The following is a 22,045-nucleotide window of genomic DNA, read 5'->3' as shown; positions in this document are numbered from 1 at the left end:
TGCCCCCATCATTGGTGTCAGTGGGGGGGGGGGGGAATCGTGCCCCCATCATTGGTGTCAGTGGGGGGGGGGGGGGGGAATCGTGCCCCCATCATTGGTGTCAGTGGGGGGGGGGGGGGGGAAATCGTGCCCCCATCATTGGTGTCAGTGGGGGGGGGGGGAATCGTGCCCCCATCATTGGTGTCAGTGGGGGGGGGGGGGAATCGTGCCCCCATCATTGGTGTCAGTGGGAGGGGGGAATCGTGCCCCCATCATTGGTGTCAGTGGGAGGGGGGAATCGTGCCCCCATCATTGGTGTCAGTGGGGGGGGGGGGGAATCGTGCCCCCATCATTGGTGTCAGTGGGAGGGGGGGGGGGGAAATCGTGTCCCATCATTTGTGTCAGCGGGGTGTACTATTTCCAATTGTTTCCCATTGTCCCCCCAGCCACAGTTTGGAGACCACTGGTTTACAATATAGAATTTTACTTTTGATCTCTATAAAATGGGAAAAAATAAATAAAATAAAAGTCAGCAACTATACAGTTGAACATCCAATCATGTTGTTTCAGGAATAGAAAAAAAAATGAATACAACAAAAAACAGCATTTCTGCACTTGATTGCATGTAAACTTTATATTTAGACCAAGTGCATCAGCGATTCTTTGAGGAATTAAGCTCAAAAGCTCCATTGACTTCTGCTTTATTCACATAAGCGTGTCCCCAAGATTTCCAGTTGGACTTTGCAGTGTGACTTTGAATTCTCTGGACTAAAGTTGCATCAAAAGTCCCGACAAAGTCAGTCGCCTTTTAGAGTCGCTGTCACTTTACGTCGCACCAATGTGAACGGGTGCCATTGGAAAGAATGGGCTGCGACATGTCCAAAGTCACACCAGTGTAAATGGAGTCCAACACACAGCCATGCCCCAAATATTTATGTCAAGATTTTATGCAAAGGAAGCGAGGTAAAATACAAAAAAAGGCTTTTATTATAGTCGTTAAAATTTACAGGAGAACATTTACAATGAACACAAAAAAAAAAAAAAAAAAGCAATAAAACAGTTTAGGACCCGTTAGCAACCATCTCTTCCTCCATCTCTTCATCATCCGCTTCCTCTGAAATGAAGATCTCGTTTCCTATAAAAAGTGGAACATAAACAATAAAACAATCATAAAATACATATAAAAGGGTCACATTCCTAATATGGTAAATCCAATATATCTCAAACATTTGGGAAATTGCACTAGACTAATCCAATCAGACGTCACGCGTCTGAAATAAAAAGCTACTTATTCCGTTTTTTTCCACATATTTTGCCATCTATACAATGACTACTAGCACTAGTCTAGCTGTTTCTATTTGGGTTTTATAGAACTTATAAAAATGACACACTGCACTTACCAGGTGTACGGTCCTTGCCAGGAATCTGTCCAGACTGCAACAGGCCTTTGAGTCTCTCTACTTCTGCCAGGGTGGTAGCATTGGCAATGGCATTCTGCAAAGATAACACAGCCTCTGTCTCAGTGACACATAAACCAGTACAGAGATATAGGATCCCTAACACAGACAACATATGTACTTATCCCTAAACACTCACCCGAGCCCCATCTCCATCCATCGATGTGCACAAGAGCAGCTGCTCTCCCCCTCATTGGCTCAGACATAACAGTGGGAGCCATTGGCTCACACTGCTGTCAGTTAATCACAGCCAGTAAGGAGGAAGCGGGGCTGAGCCTTGTTCTGTGCTTTAACCACTTAAGACCCGGACCTTTATGCAGGTAAAAGGACCTGGCCAGTTTTTGCGATTCGGCACTGCGTCGCTTTAACTGACCATTGCGCGGTCGTGCGACATGGCTCAAAAACAAAATTGGCGTCCTTTTCTCCCCCCACAAATAAAGCTTTCTTTTGGTCGTATTTGATCACCTCTGCGGTTTTAATTTTTTGCGCTATAAACAATAGAGCGACAATTATAAAAAAATAAAAAATCAATATTTTTTTTACTTTTTGCCCTAATAAATATCTCCCAAAAAAATGTAAAAACTTGTTTTTCCTCAGTTTAGGCCGATAAGTATTCTTCTACCCATTTTTGGTAAAAAAACAGAAAAAAAAAATTGCAATAAGCGTTTAACGATTGGTTTGCGCAAAATTTATTGTGTTTACAAAACAGAAGATATTTTTTTTGCATTTTTATGATTTTTTTTTTTTTTTTACTACCAATGGCGGCGATCGGCGATTTTTTTCGTGACTGCGACATTATGGCGGACAAATCGGACAATTTTTGGGACCATCGTCATTTTCACAGCAAAAAAAAAAAAAAAAAATCTATAAAAATGCATTGTTTACTGTGAAAATGACAGTGCAGTTTAGGAGTTAACCACTAGGGGGCGCTGTAGGGGTTACGTGTGACCTCATATGTTTTTCTAACTGTAGGGGGGCGGGACTGGACGTGTGATGTCATTGATCGTGCTTCCCTATATCAGGGAACACCCGATCAATGAAGCTGCCACTGTGAAGAACGGGGAAGCTGTTTACACACACCTCTCCCCGTTCTTCAGCTTCGGGGACCGATCGCGGGACTCCGGCGGCGATCAGGTCCAGCGGCCACGGAGCTTCAGGCCGGGTCGTGTGCACCCGCGCGACCCCTCGGCTGGGCTTAAAGGGCCACGTACAGGTACGTGGATACATAGTTAGTCAGGTTGAAAAAAGACACAAGTCCATCCAGTTCAACCACAAAAAATAAACAAACAAAATAAAAAACACAGTACAATCCTATACACCCAACTCCATACCCACAGTTGATCCACAGGTACGTGGATGTGCCCAGCCGTGCCATTCTGCCGGCGTATATCGGCGTGAAGGGGTCCTTAAGTGGTTAATAGACAACCCAGAGCGGGAATCAGGAGCGAGCACACATGAGTGCCTCTCCTAGCAAGCAGCTTGCTATGGTGGTACTCAGAGGGGGAAGGAGTCCAGAGCACCAGCTGAGGAACCGAGAAGAGGAGGATCAGCGCTGCTCTGTGCAAAACCATTACACAGAGCAGGTAAATATAACATGTTTGTAAAAATAAATAATATTTCTTTAGTATCACTTTCCAAATGCATAACTTGCATATATGGCGGCAAGGTGGCTCTGCTGGATCACATATGTAGTACGTGATCAGACACTTCTGGGTAGAGGGCACACATGCTCGCCACCCCGCTCCGATTATACACAGCCGGAGCTGATCTGCGCGTACCGATGTCTGCCAGCACCTTCCGATCATCCTACGTAAACAAGGCAGATTGCGCTCTGTCAGGAGGGAAGGCATGGATCCTGTGTCTCTGCAAAGCAAGGACTCGGATCCAGGTCTCCCCCTAGTAAAAGCACCGCCTACAGTACACCAAGGCTGGGTTCACACCATCGCCACATGTGGCTCCCAGCAGGGGTCCAGAGCATCCCGATTCACCTATTCAGGTCCCATTCCAGCCGAATTGGGACCTGAAATGGACCAAAAGACTCACAGGGCTCCTGTGCAAATTCGCACCAAAGCCGCATCGGAAATGTATGAACCGGCTCCATAGAGAGCTGGTCAAAATCTCCTACTATAGTGAACTGGAAGCAGGGAACCCACATTCAATTCGCAATGGAGTGAACTATAGCTAGGCACAGTGTTAACCCTTTGATCACCCCTCCCAGCCAGTGTCATTAGTACTGTGACAGTGCATATTTTTAGCACTGATCACTGTATTAGTGTCACTGGTTCCCAAAAAGTGTCAGTGTCCGATTTTGTCTACCGCACTATGCCAGTCCCGCTATAAGCCGCTGGCTACTTTTTTTTTTAGAGAGATCTCTATCTCTCTATAAATAAAATAAAAATATAAAATCTCATTGTTGGTAGATGCTATAACTTTTGCTATATATGTTAGTCAGGTTGAAAAGACACAAGTCCATCCAGTCCAACCACACAAAAAAAAAAAAAAAAAATTTATATATTTTTGCGCTATGAACAAAAAAAAATATATACGCAGAAGTAATCAAATACCAAAAAAAAAAAAAAAAAAAGAAAAAAAAAAAAAAGAAGGATTGTCGTCCCCCCGTGCCGACATTGTCACTGTGGGCGCCCAGCTGTGGCTTCACAGCCGGGCACGCACTGCGCATGCGCGAGCCGCGCACCGTGACTGGCCGAGCAAGCATCTGGTACCTGTGATGCGTCCCAGATTGCCGAGAGGGAGGGGGGGGGGGGGGAGGTTGGTGAACTTCCCACCTCGCCCAGGGAGGAAGTTGGAGCTGAAACCCTCAAGGGAAAAAAATAAATAAAAAAAAAAGAGGCCCCCCCAAAAAACGTACATGACAAATATCAGGGGGGTCACCTTCCCTTAAAGCAAAAGTTCAATTTTTGGGTGGAACTCTGCTTTAACTCCAAAAAGAAAAGTTAGTCCAGCTTTAACGCTCCCTCTTCAAGCAGAATTTGGGTAAATTTTTTGCACCGCCTGCAGCCACCATTTCAGCCTAGCCAGAATGATGTGCATCTGGCCCTGTTGCCTCCTGGGATACCTGCATCACATCTTCCAGGATCAGCACACAGAGTGAATAAGGGGTGGTCCAGCACATTATTGGACCCGGAAGAGGCAGCCAACTGAAGAGGACCAGGATGTAGGCGTTGTTTCGGCCGAGCTCCGGATTTGTTATGCAGGTCAGTATGTGCTTTGAAGAGCACTATAGCATCACAGGTAAGTGAGAGAGGGAGTGACTTGTCACTTGAATGACAAACCACTAGGCTCCAACTTTTAAATACCTTAATAGCTTCTACATCCGCGGGAGAAGGTCCAGCTTTCTTCTTCTCTGCTAATCCTGCACCCGGTGTGAATCTGCAACCAGACAAGCAACAATGCAGTGATGTTTGTGAGAATACAATAAAGAGACAAGATCTGCTTCTCTCAACTTTCAAAGGTGACACCATGAAAGTGATTTAAAACCAGTGTAGTATCTTATCTTTGTTAATAGCTGACACAAAAGAACAGTAGAACTTCTTCACAAGCACCTTGTATTGGACAGAAAAACAGGGGCACCCTAGCAACATAAAATTAGAAAGTCTGCAGTATGAAGATTTCAAAAAGGTGATCGAAAACCAGACTTGATGACACAATTCATCATAAAGATATCCCATGTGGAACACTAACAAAAGCATCCTGATAAAAGGGAAACTTAGGCGGGGGAGGGGAGGTAAAGACTTGCATGACAATATAACCATCCTAGAAAAGGAGATTTAGTGTTTCTGTACAAAAAGGTGCTTGTGTAGGAGACTTTCAATTTGCAGAGACAAAGTTTGCATCTTACGTTTTTGATCGCTTGGCAATATCCTTTGCAAGCTCTGCACCCAGCTTGCCCTTGAACATACTCGCTGCCTCCTCTCGCTCCTGAAGCGATATTATACACAGAGTTAATGGAGAATCAAATACAGAAAATGGAACACTGGGAACTGACTGCTCAGCAGTCTTATACAGAGCATTACATTACCAGGTGTGTGTGAGTGTGTGTGTGGTTTCACAAATATCCACAATATAAAAAAATTAAAATAAATAAAATGCATGCGCAGGAGTGACGTCATCGCGGCTCCAGACAGTCACACAGCCGGTGTCCGCGGGCCCGGAAGAAAGACGGAAGCGGCCTACAGTGATGACATTGCATCGCTGGAATACTTTGTTTTCAGGTAGGTTTCACATAATGTGCTAGTATTCGATGCATACTAGCACTTTATGGCTTTACCTTACAGGTCAGGAAATAAAAAATAAAAATAAAAAAATACCCAGCAACGGCTTTAACCTTCGCCTTTTCTGACACCTTTTGTTTACAAAGCATAAGTCAGCATTTGTTTGCTAGAAAATTTACTTAGAACCCCCAAGTGAGTAAGTACCGTATTTATTGGCGTATAACACGCACCCTAACTTTTAGAGAGAAGTTTCAGGGAAAACACTTTCCACAGCCCCCTGCGTATAACACGCAGGCACAGTTTTCCCTCTATTTTCAGGGTAAAAATTGAGTGTTATACGCCAATAAATACAGTACATCTCAGGCTTTAAAAAAATCTTGCACGCTCGTGGAACGGCAACAAACTGACAATTAAAAATCTCCATAGGCGACGCTTCTTACAGGTTACCAGTTACAAAAGGAGGACTAGGGCTAAAAATATTGATTCCCACTATAGCGTTCGCAAACACTGTTGACATATGTGTGCACGATTTATGTATTCGTTCGCCCCTGCAATGGAGCATGAGGGGAGATTTAAAATTTTGCCCTTCTCCAATGCGTTTCCAGGGCCCCCTGGTTTTTACTGAGGCTGGCAACCCCGATTGGGCCCCCCTAGAGGCATTGGGTCCTCAGGCAGTGCCCGAATGGTCAGTCCGCCCCTGGTTGATTATTTTTACATTGTCCCATTAATTATTTTTTGATCACCTTTATTGTCGCCAGAAATGTAAATATCCCTTACGATAGCAATAAAGGACGACATGCCCTCTTTATGGAGACCTTTGGGGTTTACAAGACCCCAGATCTCCCCTCTACCCTTGAAAGCATCAGAACAATAAAAAAAAAAATAAGGGAAGAAAAGGATCTGATGCTTTCTCTATCTGCAACGTAGAGAGCGTCCTGACTCTCCTGGAGTCCGAGGGAGGGGGCGAGCACGACACTCCACACCAGGGAGAAAGCCTCGCATTACGGTGTGGAGTTACAGACAGAAGAACAGGAAGTGAGGATTTCTCAGAAGAAATAAGGACATTTAAAAGCAAAATGGAAGGATGAGGTAAGCGAAGGAGGACTGCACTAAGGGAAAGGAAGCTATTTAGGGAAATAAATTGTACCTTTACAACCCCTTTAAACACTATTCCAATGCTTCCACCATCATACAAAGGCACTCAAAAAATGTACATATGACTGAGTAGAGAAGTCATCTAAAGCCCTGGCTGCAAATAAATTGTATATCATCCACCCAGGTCTCCAGATATCTTCCTCCACCAGCTCAAAGGGGTACCTTCACCCAACTCGTTTCTCCAACCATTACTCCCGAAAGATGGGATCAAATGCATCTGGCAGAGCCTGTTGTGACATCACCACATACACCAGAAGTGACCCAGAAGTATGACGATTTTTTACTAATCCCAGAATATATATATATCTCTCTCTCTCTCTCTCTCTCTCTCTCTATCTATCTCTATCTCTATATAATATCTCTTACCACATTTGTTTGGAAGTGCATTTTTACATTTTTAGTACCTTTTATAACCACTTGCCTACTAGGCACTTTTACCCCCTTACGGCCCAGGTCAATTTTTAGCACTGTTGCACTTTGAATGACAATTTGCTTGTCATGCAACACTGTACCTATACAACATTTTGATAATTTTTTTTTTTTTTTTTTTTTACACAAATAGAGCTTTCTTTTGGTGGTATTTAATCACCTCTGCGGTTTTATTTTTTATCTAAATAAAACAGAAAAAAAAAAAAAAAAAAAATTATGTTATAACATTTTGTAAACCAGTAATTTTTCTCCTTCGCCTGATGTGCGCTGAAGAATCTGCACTGATTGGCACTGTTGGGACTGCACTGATAATCAGTGTAGAGGTCGCTTTTACACAAGCCGGTTATTGGCTCTCCTCACATTGTCAGGTGACGATAACCGGCTTCCGTTTACATTGTGATCAGCTGTGATTGGACACAGCTCATCAAGTGGTAAAGGGCTCTTTATCTCAATCTGTGATCAGCAGCGCAATCATAGGAGGATGTTATATGACAGCCTCCCAGAACAGTCCGGCTGCACTGTAGCCGTCATTTGGCTATAGCACGGTTGGCAAGTGGTTAATATCTAGAGAGTTCTCACACTAGAGTGTAGCTTTTGGGCGTTTTATTGGTCCATATCTGCACACACGGAGTAATGGTTGGAAAGACAGTTGAGTGACAGTATTGAGATGGCAGACTCAGATGGAGGAAGGTATCCTGAGACCTGGCTTGGACGACGTGCAATTATGTGCAAAGCTTTATACGACTCCTCTACAAGTGTCTGGTAAGCATTTATGAGTGCCTTTGTATGGGGGTGGAAGATTGGATTCACATATTGAACACCTATCTTTATTTCAAATACTTTACAGTACAAGGATCATTATATATATATATATATATATATATATATATATATATATATATATATATTTTTTTTTATTCATGCATTACAATGGTTCTATGCAGTTACTTGCTGTAGAAAACAGCGTGCTAGCAGCTCACAAGATTATTAATTCCACAAGCACGGTTATTGTTTAAATAAAAAAAAATAGAAGTATCGTGAACATGGGTGAAGGAGGAACATTTCAAAACTGCCACCAGGGAACTCACCTTTTGTCTGATTTTCTGGAAATCCAACACACGGATTTGTGGAAGTCTGAAGACCACATACAGTCTGTAATGTCGCTTGTTAATCACTGGATTCCTTATCAGACTGAAAGATAAAAGTACGAATAAATTGTGCGATACAGCGAATACTACAAGAAGTATACTTTGCATAGCCTTGAGGCTCTGTGCTGGCAGCCTCCGGGTACCATCACTTCTGCGCATTGTTTAGCCACTTAAGGACCGCCTCCTGTACATATACGTCGGCAGAATGGCACGGCTGGGCACAAGCACGTACAGGTACGTCCTCTTTAAGTGCCCAGCCGTGGGTCGCGGGCGTGCGCCCACGAACCGGTCCGAAGCACCGGGACCATGGGACCCGCTCACCGCTGGAGTCCCGCGATCGGTCCCCGGAGCTGAAGAACGGGGAGAGCTGCGTGTGAAAACACAGCTTCCCCGTTCTTCACTGTTGCGCCGTCATTGATCGTGTGTTCCCTTTTATAGGAAAACACAATCAATGACGTCACATGTCCAGGCCCGCCCCCCTACAGTTAGAAACACAAATGAGGTCACACTTAACCCCTTCAGCGCCCCCTTGTGGTTAACTCCCAAACTGCAATTGTCATTTTCACAGTAAACAATGCATTTTTTGCTGTGAAAATGACAATGGTCCCAAAAATGCATCAGAATTGTCCGAAGCTGATCGCAGCCATTAGTAGTAAAAAAAAAAATGCAATAAAACTATCCCCTATTTTGTAAATGCTATACATTTTGCGCAAACCAATTGATAAAAGTTTATTGCGATTTTTTTTAACAAAAACATGTAGAAGAATACATATCGGCCGAAACTGAGGATTTTTTTGTTATATATATATATATATATATATATATATATATATATATATATATATATATATATATATTTTTGGGGGATATTTATTATAGCAAAAAGTAAAAAATATTGATTTTCTTTTTCAAAATTGTCGCTCTATTTTTGTTTATAGCGCAAAAAATAACAGCAGAGGTGATCAAATACCACCAAAAGAAAGCTCTATTTGTGTGTGTGGGGGGGGGGGGGGGGGGGAGAAGGACGCCAATTTTGTTTGGGAGCCACGTCGCACAATTGTCAGTTAAAGCGACGCAGTGCCGAATCGCAAAAACTGACCAGGTCCCTTAGCTGCCTAAAGGTCCGGGTCTTAAGTGGTTAAATATGAAAAAGCATCAACATAGAATTGCATAGTAAACCAAGTTATGACCAATTAGGTTTAGTCTAGAATTCTACTTTAGGGTGCCGGTTCACATGGGGGGGGACAAAAAACTAAAATAGCAACACTCCACCAACTTCCTCCCACTGATGCATTTCAACCACTAATAGTGTGCAAACTGCATTAGAAGGGAGCATGTGGGTGGAGTGTTTTTGTGCTAGAATAGTTTCTGTACACAAGTTATCAGCGGTGTGCAGCTTCACTACAAGCTGCACACATAACCAATTACTACAACTCTGGTATTGAACACCCCTCTACCTGAAGTGACCGAGCAGTTTATAAAATGAGAGCTCTACTGACAACAGAGTAGCGATGAGTAAAGCTTTGCAAGCTGAAACGTGTTAAAGCGGAGCTCCGCCGTTAAAAAAAAAAAATACTGCAGCTGCTGACTTTTAATATATGAACACTTACCTGTCCAGGAGTCAAGCAACGTCTGCAGCAGATAACGAGCAATCGCTCTTCTATCTGCTGCCCCTACCGCCATCTTTGGTGACGCGTTCTGGCTTCACGGGCCGATTCCCTACGGCGCATGAGCGAGTGACGCAGCACCGTCCCCACTGTGTTCTGGGAGCCGTGTGTTTCCCACAACACAACGGGCAAGAAGTGACGCACTACCCGCAGAGAGGACTCCTGGAAGTGGGTGCAAATACATGTCTTAGACAGGTATCTGCACCCCCCCTCCCCCCTGAAAGGTGTCAAATGTGACACCGGAGAGGGGGGAGGGTTCCGATGAGCGGAAGTTCCACTTTAGGGTGGAGCTCCGCTTTAAGATTTCTGCTGTACGTTGACTCCAGTGTTAAACTTTTTTAAACTTTGCTGGAGCATAAGGGGAGAATCCAGGACAATCAGTGCTACTTACCTGAGATAGGTGAGGTTTTTAAAGGTAGCTAAATTGTCCAAGTCACCCTGTGAGGAAATACAAAGATGTTAGACATCTGAAAAACAAGTTACAACAGAATACACAAATCACAAGCACTGGGCAGACAGAGGGAATTTGATGTTTTAAATAGGGGAGGAGCCTTACCAGTTCCATGATACTGTTGTTGGTGAGAATCAGTTCTTTTAAATTAGGCAACATCTGCTCAAGACCTTCTCCGATACGACTGTAATAGGAAAAAAATAAATAAAGCGATTACATTTGGAGAATACTGCACAATAAATGTTTCATCTCTACAAATGTCAACATTCATGCTTTAAGGCAGGGATCCTCAAACTACGGCCCTCCAGCTGTTGCGGAACTACACATCCCATGAGGCATTGTAAAACTTTGACATTCACGGACATGACTAGGCATGATGGGAATTGTAGTTCCTGAACAACTGGAGGGCCGTAGTTTGAAGACCCCATGCTTTAAGGAAACATGACCTTCAAAGTGTGCAAACCAACATTACCGGAAAACTGCATGTAACATGTGATGCCTGCACTCTTCCCAACCACCTCCAGACCAGCGATGTACCCATAAAGTTGCTGGACTTTCGGTGGTTATACCAGGATAAGGTCTGCACCCGCAGGCATCACCCCGGTACCGTTATTTTCTTTTAAGAGCTGGTAGTCATCTCCCTTGTAAAAGCAATCTTTTGGCCAACTAGCAGCTGGACTGCTTTTACAAGCAGCGGGGCAAGACTTCCCTGCCCCGCCTTCTGCGGCTTGCTCTGGCTCTCCCATCCAAGCGGGAGACCAAAGAAACCAGCTGGATCGGCATTCATCGGGTCTCCACTATGGTAACTTGGATGTCAACAGCACCATTTTTAATTTTTTTTTTATCTAAAGCATTCAATAACACCAATACTCTTAAGGTTGGGATCACACTGCACATGCTGTGCGACATTGGATGTGATTCACACGCAATGTCTGTGCAATGCGAACTCAGCCATACACATTGTATGGCTGAATACGCATTGCATTGGGAGCAAAACTTGCACAGGACCCTTTTGTTTGGTCCGGACTAGAATCAGATCACATGGGTATGCACACCCATGTGATCAGATTCCTGTCTGAATTGACAGTTCATACTGTGATATGCGAACTGATTTGGGGTTGTAAAAGTAAAAAAATGTTTCCCTAAATATCTTCCTTTACCTTAGTGCAGTCCTCCTTCACTTACCTCATCCTTCCATTTTGCTTTTAAATGTCCTTATTTCTTCTGAGAAATCCTCACTTCCTGTTCTTCTGTCTGTAACTCCACACAGTAATGCGAGGCTGTCTCCCTGGTGTGGAGTCCTGTTCGCCCCCTCCCTTGGACTACCGGAGAGTCAGGACACCCACTAACACACAGCTCCTTTATCTGCAACGTAAAGAGCGTCTTGACTGTCCTGTAGTCCTATTTAGGAAAATAAAATAGTACCTTTAAAACCCCTTTAAGGTTGGGATCACACTGCACATGCTGTGCGATATTGGATGTGATTCACACCACGAATCACACGCAATGTCTGTGCAATGCGAACTCAGCCATACACATTGCATTGGGACCAAAACTTGCACAGGACTCTTTTTTGGTCTGCACTAGAATCGGATCACATGGGTGTTCACACCTATGCGATCAGATTCCTGTCTGAATTGACAGTTCATACTGTGATATGCGAACCGATTTGGAGGCGTCATTAAAGCAGGAGTTCACCCGAAATTTTTTTTTAACATTAGATTGATGCTCATTTTGTGAAGGGGAATCGGGTGTTTTTTTTTTTTTAAATCGAAGCAGTACTTACCGTTTTAGAGAGCGATCTTCTCCGCCGCTTCCAGGACTGGGCGTTCCTATTTGATTGATTGACAGGCTTCAGACGGTCGCATACAGCGCGTCACGAGTAGCCGAAAGAAGCCGAACGTCGGTGCGGCTCTATACAGCGCATGCGCACCGACGTTCGGCTACTTTTGGAAAATCGTGAAGCGATGTATGCGACCGTCGGAAGCCTGTCAATCAAATAGGAACGCCCAGTCCCGCAGCCCATACCCGGAAGCGGCGGAGAAGATCGCTCTCTATAACGATAAGTACGGCTTCGATTAAAAAAAAAAAACACCCGATTCCCCTTCACAAAATGAGCATCAATCTAAGGTTAAAAATTAAGTTTTTGGGTGAACCTCCACTTTAACTTTCTATTGACACTCCCAGCAGTTTGCATATGGCAGTGTCCACTGCCTGCGAGTCAGGTGCAATGCGGGAACCCTCAGTGGATTCGCAGGGTTCTCACATCAATGTGAACCAAGCCTAAAGATCTCTCCATAAAGAGTACCTATTGCAGTCACAAGGATGTTCACATTCCTTGAGATAGCAATAAAAGTGATCAATTAAAATGAAAGCAAAGGCATAAAAACATTAATTAAAAAATAATGATAATCGAAAGTGCCAAACACCCCCCAAGCTCTATACATTTGATCAGGACTTGATTATCAGATAAAAAAAAAAAAAAGTAAAGCAGAACTTACCATATCCGGTTGTTGTTTAATAATAAAGTCTTAAGCCTCTTTAGTAAAGGAAATCCATCCACCTTCCTTATCTCATTGTCTGAAAAATCGATTGTATCAAACTGGTCCAGTGTGGCCCCAAGGTTCTCAATAACTGGGATTTTGTACCCTGTAAACAGAACAGAAAATGGCCACTGGTCAAAACATCTATTGGAAAGGACTGATCACAATAAAGAGTCCTTCCTCTAGTTATTATTATACAGGATTTATATTGCGCCAACAGTTTGCACAGCACTTTACATCATGCGGGAAGACAGTACAATTACAATAAAATTCAATACAGGAGGGATCAGAGGGCCCTGCTCGTTCGAGCTTACAATCTAGAAAGTGGGCGTGTTTTTCTAAGCAACCCAGTTTGCACCCGGTTAGGAAAATGATGGGGTACCCGGAAGATCCCCCAAGAGGTTTTTATTGTGGAGATTCACCACTAGGAGACAGATTTCTAGTGATTCTAAAGGCAAAAATTGTATATTGCACACAGCAGCCCCCATCCTCCTCTTCTGGGGGACCCCAGAAAAGGAGGATCAGGGCCACTGTGCAAAACCCTTGCACAGAGGAAGTATAACACAGGGCTCGACAAATCCTGGTCGCCATGGCGACTAGAAATAGCCTCCTGGCGACTTGGCTTGGAAGGTGGGCACCATCTGGTGGTGGCCGTTGGTATTACAAGTTAAGCATTACAAGTTAAACAGCAATTCTAATGTAATTTTTCACTATTTTCACTGCCATCTCCTTCCCTCTAATTAGATCCCCCAAACATTATATACATTTTTTATCCTAATACCCTAGAGAATAAAATGGCGATTGTTGCAATACTTTCTGTCACGCCGTATTTGCGCAGCGGTCTTACAAGCGCACTTTTTTTGGGAAAAATTACACTTTTTTTAATTAAAAAATAAGACAACAGTAATTACGTCCGCTCGTGGAATGCCGACAAACTTTTACCCTTTAAAATTTTCCTATGCAACTTTTAAAAAAATCTACAGGTTGCATGTTTTGGGTTACAGAGGAGGTCTAGGGCTAGAACTATTGCTCTCGCTCTACCAATTGCGGCGATACCTCACATGTGGTTTTGAACACCGTTTACATATGTGGGCGCTGCTCACGTATGTGTTCGCTTCTGCGCGCAAGCTTGTCGGGACGGGGTGCGTTTTCTGGCTCCTAACTTTTTTAGCTGGCTCCTAGATTCCAAGCAAATTTGTCAAACCCTGTATATATGTCTGTTATTTAAAAAAGAAAAAGCTTAAAGTGGAACCTCTTCTCATTTGATTCCTAACCACCCCCGCCCCCTTCCGGTACCATATTTGGCACCTTTCGGGGAAGAGCGGGGATAGGATATCCTGTTTCCAATTCCGGGAGCCACAGCCATGAATATTGACATCACTGTGGGGCTCACTCCTCCTCCCCTTGTTGCCAGTAGGAGAGTGGAGCCTCACGCATGCGCAGTAGGGTTCCCAGAATGAAGCCGTAAGGCTACACTGCCAGGTTTTCCCTTCCCTGCAATGGCTGCGGCAGCACCTGACAGCTGGAAACATCAGTTGCGAGTGCCGTCATCACTGACTCCAGGAGAAGTAAGTGTCCGATTATTTAAAGCCAGCAGCTGAAATATGTGTAGCTGCTGGCTTTTAACCACTTCAATACCAGGCACTTGCACCCCCTTCCTGCCCAGGCCAATTTTCAGCGATGTCGCTGTCTAAATGAAAATTTGCGCCGTCATACAACACTGTACCTAAAAGGGGTTGTAAAGGTACATTTTTTTCACCCTAATGCATTAAGGTGAAAAAACATCCAAGGATTAGCGGCCCCCTCAGCCCTCGTTTACTTACCTGACCCCTCGAAAGTCCCGCGCCGTGAATGTGCTGGCTTCTTGGCTCATTCATTGGTTGATTGAAAGCAGCACAGCCATTGGCTCACGCTGCTGTCAATCACATTCAAAGATGCGGCGGGGCCGAGTGATACAATGAGCGGCTATAGCCGTCGGCTGTATCACGGGAGCGCGCCCACAAGAACTAACCACCATGCGAGAGAGCTCGCTCACATGAAGGTGGTTAGTTCTTGCGGGGGAGGAGCCGAGACAGCCGCCGAGGGACCCGAGAAGACAGGGTTCGGGGCCACTATGAGCAAAACGACCTGCACAGTGGAGGCAAGTATAACATGTTTGTTATTTAACCAATTAAAGACCGCCGCAAGACTAAATATGTCGGCAGAATAGCACGGATGGACGTACAGGTACGTCCCCTTTAAAAAGCCCAGCTGTGGGTCGCCGCAGGCCAAGCGCTCACGACCCAGTCCTGGGCTTCGTGATCATGCCCACGGGTCCCGTGGACCCGATCGCTGCCGATGTCCCGCGATCGAGTCACAGAGCTGAAGAACGGGGAGAGGTAAGTGTAAACAAACCTTCCCCGTGCTTCCTAGTGAGCCTGTCACTGATCGTCTGTTTCCTGTCATAGGGAACGATGATCAGTGACGTCACACGCACAGCCACTCCCCACCTACAGTAGGAAACACACATTAGGGAACACTTAACCCCTTTAGCACCCCTACAGGTTAAACCCTTCACTGCCAGTGTCATTTTCACAATAATCAGTGCATTTTTATAACACTGATCGCTGTAAAAACTACAATGGTCCCAAAATAGTGTCAAAATTGTCCGATGTGTCCGCCATAATGTCGCAGTCATGATAAAAAAAAAAAAGCTGATCGCCACCATTACTAGTAAAAAATAAAATATTAATAAAAATGCCACAAAACTATCCCCTATTGTGTAGACGCTATAACTTTTGCGCAAATCAATCAATAAAAGTTTATTGCGATTTTTTTTACCAAGAATATGTAGAAGAATACGTATCGGCCTAAACTGAGGAAAAAATATTTTTTTATATATATTTTTGGGGATATTACAGCAAAAAATACAGATTTTTTTTCAAAATTGTGGCTCTATTTTTGTTTATAGCGCAAAAAAATAAAAACCTCAGAGGTGAGCAAATACCACCAAAAGAAAGCTCTACTTGTGGGGGGGGGGGGGGGGGAGACGTCAATTTTGTTTGGGAGCCACGTCGCACGACCGCGCAATTTTGAGTTATAGCGACGCAGTGCCGAATCGCAAAAAAGGGCCAGGTCCTTTAGCTGCATAATGGTCCGGGTCTTAAGTGGTTAAAAAATAAATAAAAAAATGTTACCTTTAAAAATTCTGTTTAAGGGATTGTATCATTTTTTCCCCCCACAAATAGAGCTTTCATTTGGTGGTATTTGATCACCTCTGCGGTTTTTATTTTTTGCTAAACGAACTAAAAAAAAAAAATACTGAAAATTTCCATTATAACATTTTGTAAATTAGTACCATATTTATCGGCGTACACGCGCACTTTTTTGCCCTGAAAATCAGGGCAAAATTGTGGGTGCGCGATATACGCCGATACCCGTGCCGAGTTTGAATACTGCGCCGGCATATACCGAGCGCAGTACACTCGTGTATAGTCGGGCAGTCTCGGCTCCTCTCGCGCTGACGTCCTGCACGTCCAGGACGTGAGCGCGAGTGTACCCGAGACTGCCCGACTATACACAAGTGTACTGCGCTCGGTATATGCCGGCGCAGTATTCAAACTCGGCACGGGAAAGCGAGAAACGAGCGAGGACGCCGCCGGACCCAACGAAGAGGACACCCGAAGCCGCAGACGGACGCCGGACCCAACGAGGCCGCCGCGCAAGACACCAAACTAAGTACAAAAATCTTTTTTTCACAGGAATTTCTGGGCAAATTTAGTTTTTACCTTCACTGATAAGGCGGCGCCAATGAGGTGGCACTGATAGGCACTCATGGGTGGCACTGAAAGGCTGCAATGATGGGTACTTATGTGTGGCACTGATAGGCATTATGGGTGATTACTGTTTGGCAGCTGCCTGGGCATTGATTGGCAATTGCCTGGGGACATACCTGGTGGTCCAGTGTGGCACCCTGGTGGTCCTGGGCGGGCATCCGAGGGGAGGCTGCGCTGATGAACAATCAGCACAGATACCCCCCCCCGCACAACCCCTGTCACGAGAGCAGCCGATCATCTCTCCTCACGTCTGTCAGACACGAGTGAGGAAAAGCCAATCAACGGCTCTTCCCGTTTACATTGTGATCAGCCGTGATTGGACACGGCTGATCACGTGGTAAAGAGTCTCCGTCAGGCTGACACACCGCACCACCGCTCACCGCGATGCGCACCCCCACGGGCACGCGGCGGCTGTTGTTATCCTGACTGGACGTCGTATGATAACCACCGCCCGGCCGTCATTTTGCTATAGGCCGGGCGGGAAGTGGTTTATCTTTGCAGCGGTGGGAACACCGCTTTAAAAAATAAAAATCTTCCAATGGGGTCACTAGTTCTGGAGACAACCAGAGATTCCCTCGCTTCAGAGGGATTTCCTCTCACTTCCTGTTTGGCTATGGGATAGGAAGGGATATCTCCACAATGGGAAACATAAATCTATTCAAAATTAAGAGGGGGGGGAAAGGGGGGGGCTTTAGTTCTACTTTAAAAAATGAAATTTAAGGAACAGTCAGGGGGAAAAAATAGATACCTGCCCCCCCCCCTCTTCTCCTACCACTTGGTATGTCCCATAATGTTTCATTAGCGGGCGGAAGAAACCACAACATATGGGGGGGGGGGGGTGAAGTATTGTGCACCACAAGAAATGTGGAATTCTCACAGCAACCAAACAACACCTAGGCCTCCAGCAGTAATGTCACTCCATCCTATCTGCTGATCCATGGAGACACTCTGTGTCCTCACACACTACAAGGAATCACGTCCGGCGCTCCCCAGGTGTACAGACTGGACTCCATGTTGGTTGAGGTGGCTATTTCCCATCCCCCTCCGGCAGTAATCGGCCTCTCCTCACACTCACCCCGCAGGTCCAGCTCCCGGTCCCGCACGGCATTCGTGTACTGAGCCGCCTGCTCGATCAGATCCGCCGTCAACTTCACCATGGCGCCAAACCAAACACGAGGCCTCAACTCAACCAGTCGCTTCTCAGAGCAAGCAACAGCGCGGCCAGGCTTTACCACGTCACTTCCGCCGCTATCCCTCCTAGCCAATCAGCGCCCTGCGACGAAGAACAATGATCCAGGTTTTTCGTCAGATGGGCGACCCTTCGGATTTTTTTGTAACGGAAGTGACGTTTGCCGCCGCCATCTTGCCACACCTCGCACTCGGATACAGTGAGAAGGCTGCAAGCGGACATCTTGTTACACCCACCGGAGTCTTTCATTTCACACTTATTTTTAACAGTAAACTGAGCTTTTATAGTGAAATAGATGTTAATTTATAAAAGCTTTGAAAAAGCAACATCAAAACAGTCTGACAGGTTTCCAAATACTGAATTTCACTATATAAGCTCTTCAATACCGGGAATTTTCACCTCCTTCCTGCCCAGACCAATATTTAGTTTTCAGCGCTATCGCACTTTGAATGACAATTGAGCGGTCATGCAACACTGTACCCAAATGACATTTTATGTTTTTTTCCCCCCCACAAACAGAGCTTTATTCTGGTGGTATTTGATCACCTCTGCGGTTTTTATTTTTTGCGCTATAAACAAAAAAAGAGCGACAATTTTGAAAAAAAAACACAGGGCCAGATCCACATACATTTAGTTAGGCGCAGCGTATCAGAGATACACTACGCCGCCGTACCTTACCTGGCGTATATTCGAATCCTCAGCGAGTTCGCGCCGTAAGTTACGGCGGCGTAGTGTATTTCTGGCGGCGGATTTCAAATTGGGCGGGTTGGGGGCGGGTTTCATTTAAATGAAGCGCGTCCCCGCGCCGAATGAACTGCGCATGCATCGTCGCAAAATTTCCCGCCGTGCATTAGGCTAAATGACGTCGCTAGGACATCATTTTTTTAACTTAGACGTGAGTTACGTCCATCCCTATTCACGAACGACTTACGCAAAAGAAAAAAAAAAAATTCAAATTTCGATGCGGGAACGACGGCCATACTTAACATGGCAATTCTATCTGTACGCCGAAAAATACCAGCTTTAACTATACGCCGGAAAAAGCAGACTACAGACGACGTTAGAAAATGCGACGGCCGCGTGTACGTTCGTGGATCGTCGTAAATCGCTAATTTGCATACCCGACGCGGAAAACTACGAGAACTCCACCCAGCGGGCGCCAAAGTATTGCATCTAAGATCCGAAGCCGTACGCCTGTCGAATCGAACCCAGAAGCCGTCGTATCTTGGTTTGAGGATTCAAACTAAAGATACGACGCGGGAAATTTGAAAGTGCGCCGGAGTATTAGTAGATACGCCGGCGTACTCTCTCTGTGGATCTGGCCCACAATATTTTTTTACTTATTGCTATAATAAATATCACAAATTAAAAAAATAAAAATACATTTTGTCCTCAGTTTAGGCCAATATGTATTCTTCTGCATATTTTTGGTAAAAAACCTCACAATAAGCGTATATTCATTGGTTTGCGCTAGGGATGTCCCGATATCGATACTAGTTTAGGTATCGCTACCGATACCGAGCATTTCCCCCGAGTACTTGTACTCGGGGGAAATGCTCCAATGCTTCACTTGATACCTGGGCAATCAGGGTGATCGGTGCGGCAGGGGAGTTGCAAGCACTGATCTGCCCCCTTTTCAGCTGTTTTGGTTAAAGTTATACAGCAGTGATCAGTGCTTGAAACTCCCCCCAAAGCCGCACCAATCACTGCTTACTGTCCCCCTCAGTGCTGTCTTCCCCCCTCCGTGCTGTCCCCCCCCCCCTTCGTCCTCCATGCTATCTTCCACGTCCTCCGTGCTGTCTTCCCCCCCTCCGTGCCCCATGCTGTCTTCCCCCTCCATGCTGTTTCCCCCCCCCCTCCGTGCTGTCTTCTCCTCCACCCTCCGTGCCCCATGCTGTCTTCCCCCTCCATGCTGTCTTCCCCCCCCCCTCCGTGCTGTCTTCTCCTCCACCCTCCGTGCTCCATGCTGTCTTCTCCCCCCCCATCCGCGCTGTCTTCTCCCCCCCTTCGTGCTGTCCCCCCCCTCCGTGCTGTCCACCCCCCTCCGTGCTGTCTTCTCCCACCCTCCGTGCTCCGTGCTGTCTCCCCCCCCCATGCTCCGTGCTGTCCCCCCCCATGCTCCGTGCTGTCTTCTCCCCCCCCTCCGTGCAGTCTTCTCCCCCCCTCCGTGCTGTCTTCTCCCCCCTTCCGTGCTCTTTTCCCCTCTCAATGCTGTCTTCTCCCCCCCTCCGTGCTCCGTCCTTTTTTCTCCCCCTCCTTGCTGTCTTCTCCTCCCTCAATTTGTCAGGATGGAGAGCGGAGGTAGGAGCCGCTAAATCCGGCTCGACCTTTTCCGAATGATCACTGACTCTGTCCATTCATAAACCTGTGTTTACGATGCTTCAGTTTATGAATGGAGAGGAGCTTCTCTCCATTCATTTTAGCTGAGGCTGCAGAGAAAAGGACTGTGGAATCTGTGTCTTTAGTCCCTTTCTCTGTCTTAAAGGGGAGATGTCAGAGGTCTGTTAAGACCCCTGATATCTCACCAAAGACCCCCAACAGGGGCTGATTAAAGAAATAAAAAAAATTGCAGTAAATAAAAAAAAAATAGATACAAAATAAAATGTAAATAATAAAAAAAAAACACACTGACAATCCACTCCCCCCCCCCACCTAAAAACAAAGAAAAAAATAAATCACTGTAAAAAAAAATAAATAAAAAAAATACTGCCACTGTCACATGACATTAAAAAAAAGTATTGGTATTGGCGAGTACTTGAAAAAAAGGATCGGTACTCGGTCTCAAAAAAGTGGTTTCGGGACAACCCTAGTTTGCGTAAAAAGTATAGCGTCTACAAAATAGGTATTACATTTATGGCATTTTTTTTTTACTAGCGGCGATCTGCAATTTTTATTGTGACTGCAACATTGCGACAGACATATCGGACACTTTTGACACATTTTTGGGACCATTTACATTTATACAGCGATCAGTGCTATAAAAATGCACCGATTACTGTGTAAATGTGACAGGCAGGAAAGGGGTTAACACAAGGGGGTGATCAAGGGGTTAAATGTGTATCCTAGCTTCTAACTATGGGGGGAGGAGACTGACCGGGGGAGGAGACCGATCAGTGTTCCTATCTACAAAGAAGTCACCATCGGTCTCCTCTCCCTGAGAGTACATGGATCTGTGTGTTTACACACACAGATCCACGTCCCTGGCTCTGTAACTAGCGATCGCGGGTTCCTGGCGGACATCGTGGCCGCCAGGCATGCGCATCGGCACCCGAGTAGCGCGGCATGCGCCCCCTAGAGGCCGGGAAGCCCGAGGATGCCATATTAACCACTTAAGCCCCAGACCAAAATGCAGGTAAAGGACCAGGCCCCTTTTTGCGATTCCGGACTGCGTCGCTTTAACTGACAATTGCGCGGTCGTGCGACGTGGCTCCCAAACAAAATTGGCGTCCTTTTTTCCCCACAAATAGAGCTTTTTTTTTGGTGGTATTTGATCACCTCTGCGGTTTTTATTTTTTGTGCTAAAAAAAAAATAGAGCGACAATTTTGAAAAAAATGCAATATTTTTTACTTTTTGCTATAATAAATATCCCCCAAAAATATATTAAAATTTTTTTTTCTCAGTTTAGGCCGATGCGTATTCTTCTACATATTTTTGGTAAAAAAAATCGCTATAAGCGTTTATCGGTTGGTTTGCGCAAAATCTATAGCGTTTACAAAATAGGGGATAGTTTTATTGCATTTTTATTATTTTTTTTTACTACTAATGGCGGCGATCAGCGATTTTTTTCGTGACTGCGACAATATGGAGGACACTTCGCACAATTTTGACACATTTTTGGGACCATTGTAATTTTCACAGCAAAAAATGCATTTAAAATGCATTCTTTATTGTGTAAATGACAGTTGTGAGAGAGAGAGAGAGAGACTTGTAAAGCGCAACACATGCGAACTGAATCGCCTCTGGGCGCTGTATCCATTTC

General features: G+C 45.2%; 1 protein-coding gene across 1 annotated transcript; it reads right to left on the bottom strand.

Moving 5' to 3' along the window:
* Window positions 1–1,014: 1,014 nt before the first annotated feature.
* SNRPA1 (small nuclear ribonucleoprotein polypeptide A') lies at window positions 1,015–18,154 on the bottom strand. Its single transcript, XM_040342315.1, has 9 exons — window positions 17,952–18,154; window positions 13,020–13,167; window positions 10,624–10,702; window positions 10,459–10,505; window positions 8,341–8,443; window positions 5,296–5,375; window positions 4,754–4,826; window positions 1,380–1,473; window positions 1,015–1,114 (listed from the first exon to the last, which is right to left on the bottom strand). Exons 1-9 carry the CDS (start codon window positions 18,031–18,033, stop codon window positions 1,041–1,043), a joined length of 780 nt encoding a protein of 259 aa, XP_040198249.1. The 5' UTR covers window positions 18,034–18,154; the 3' UTR covers window positions 1,015–1,040.
* Window positions 18,155–22,045: the final 3,891 nt, after the last annotated feature.

Source organism: Rana temporaria, chromosome 3 (genome assembly GCF_905171775.1).
Source record: "Rana temporaria chromosome 3, aRanTem1.1, whole genome shotgun sequence".
In the NCBI taxonomy this organism is placed as follows: domain Eukaryota; kingdom Metazoa; phylum Chordata; class Amphibia; order Anura; family Ranidae; genus Rana; species Rana temporaria.
The sequence above is the reverse complement of the archived record's forward strand: the minus strand, read 5'-3'. Positions and strand labels throughout refer to the sequence as shown.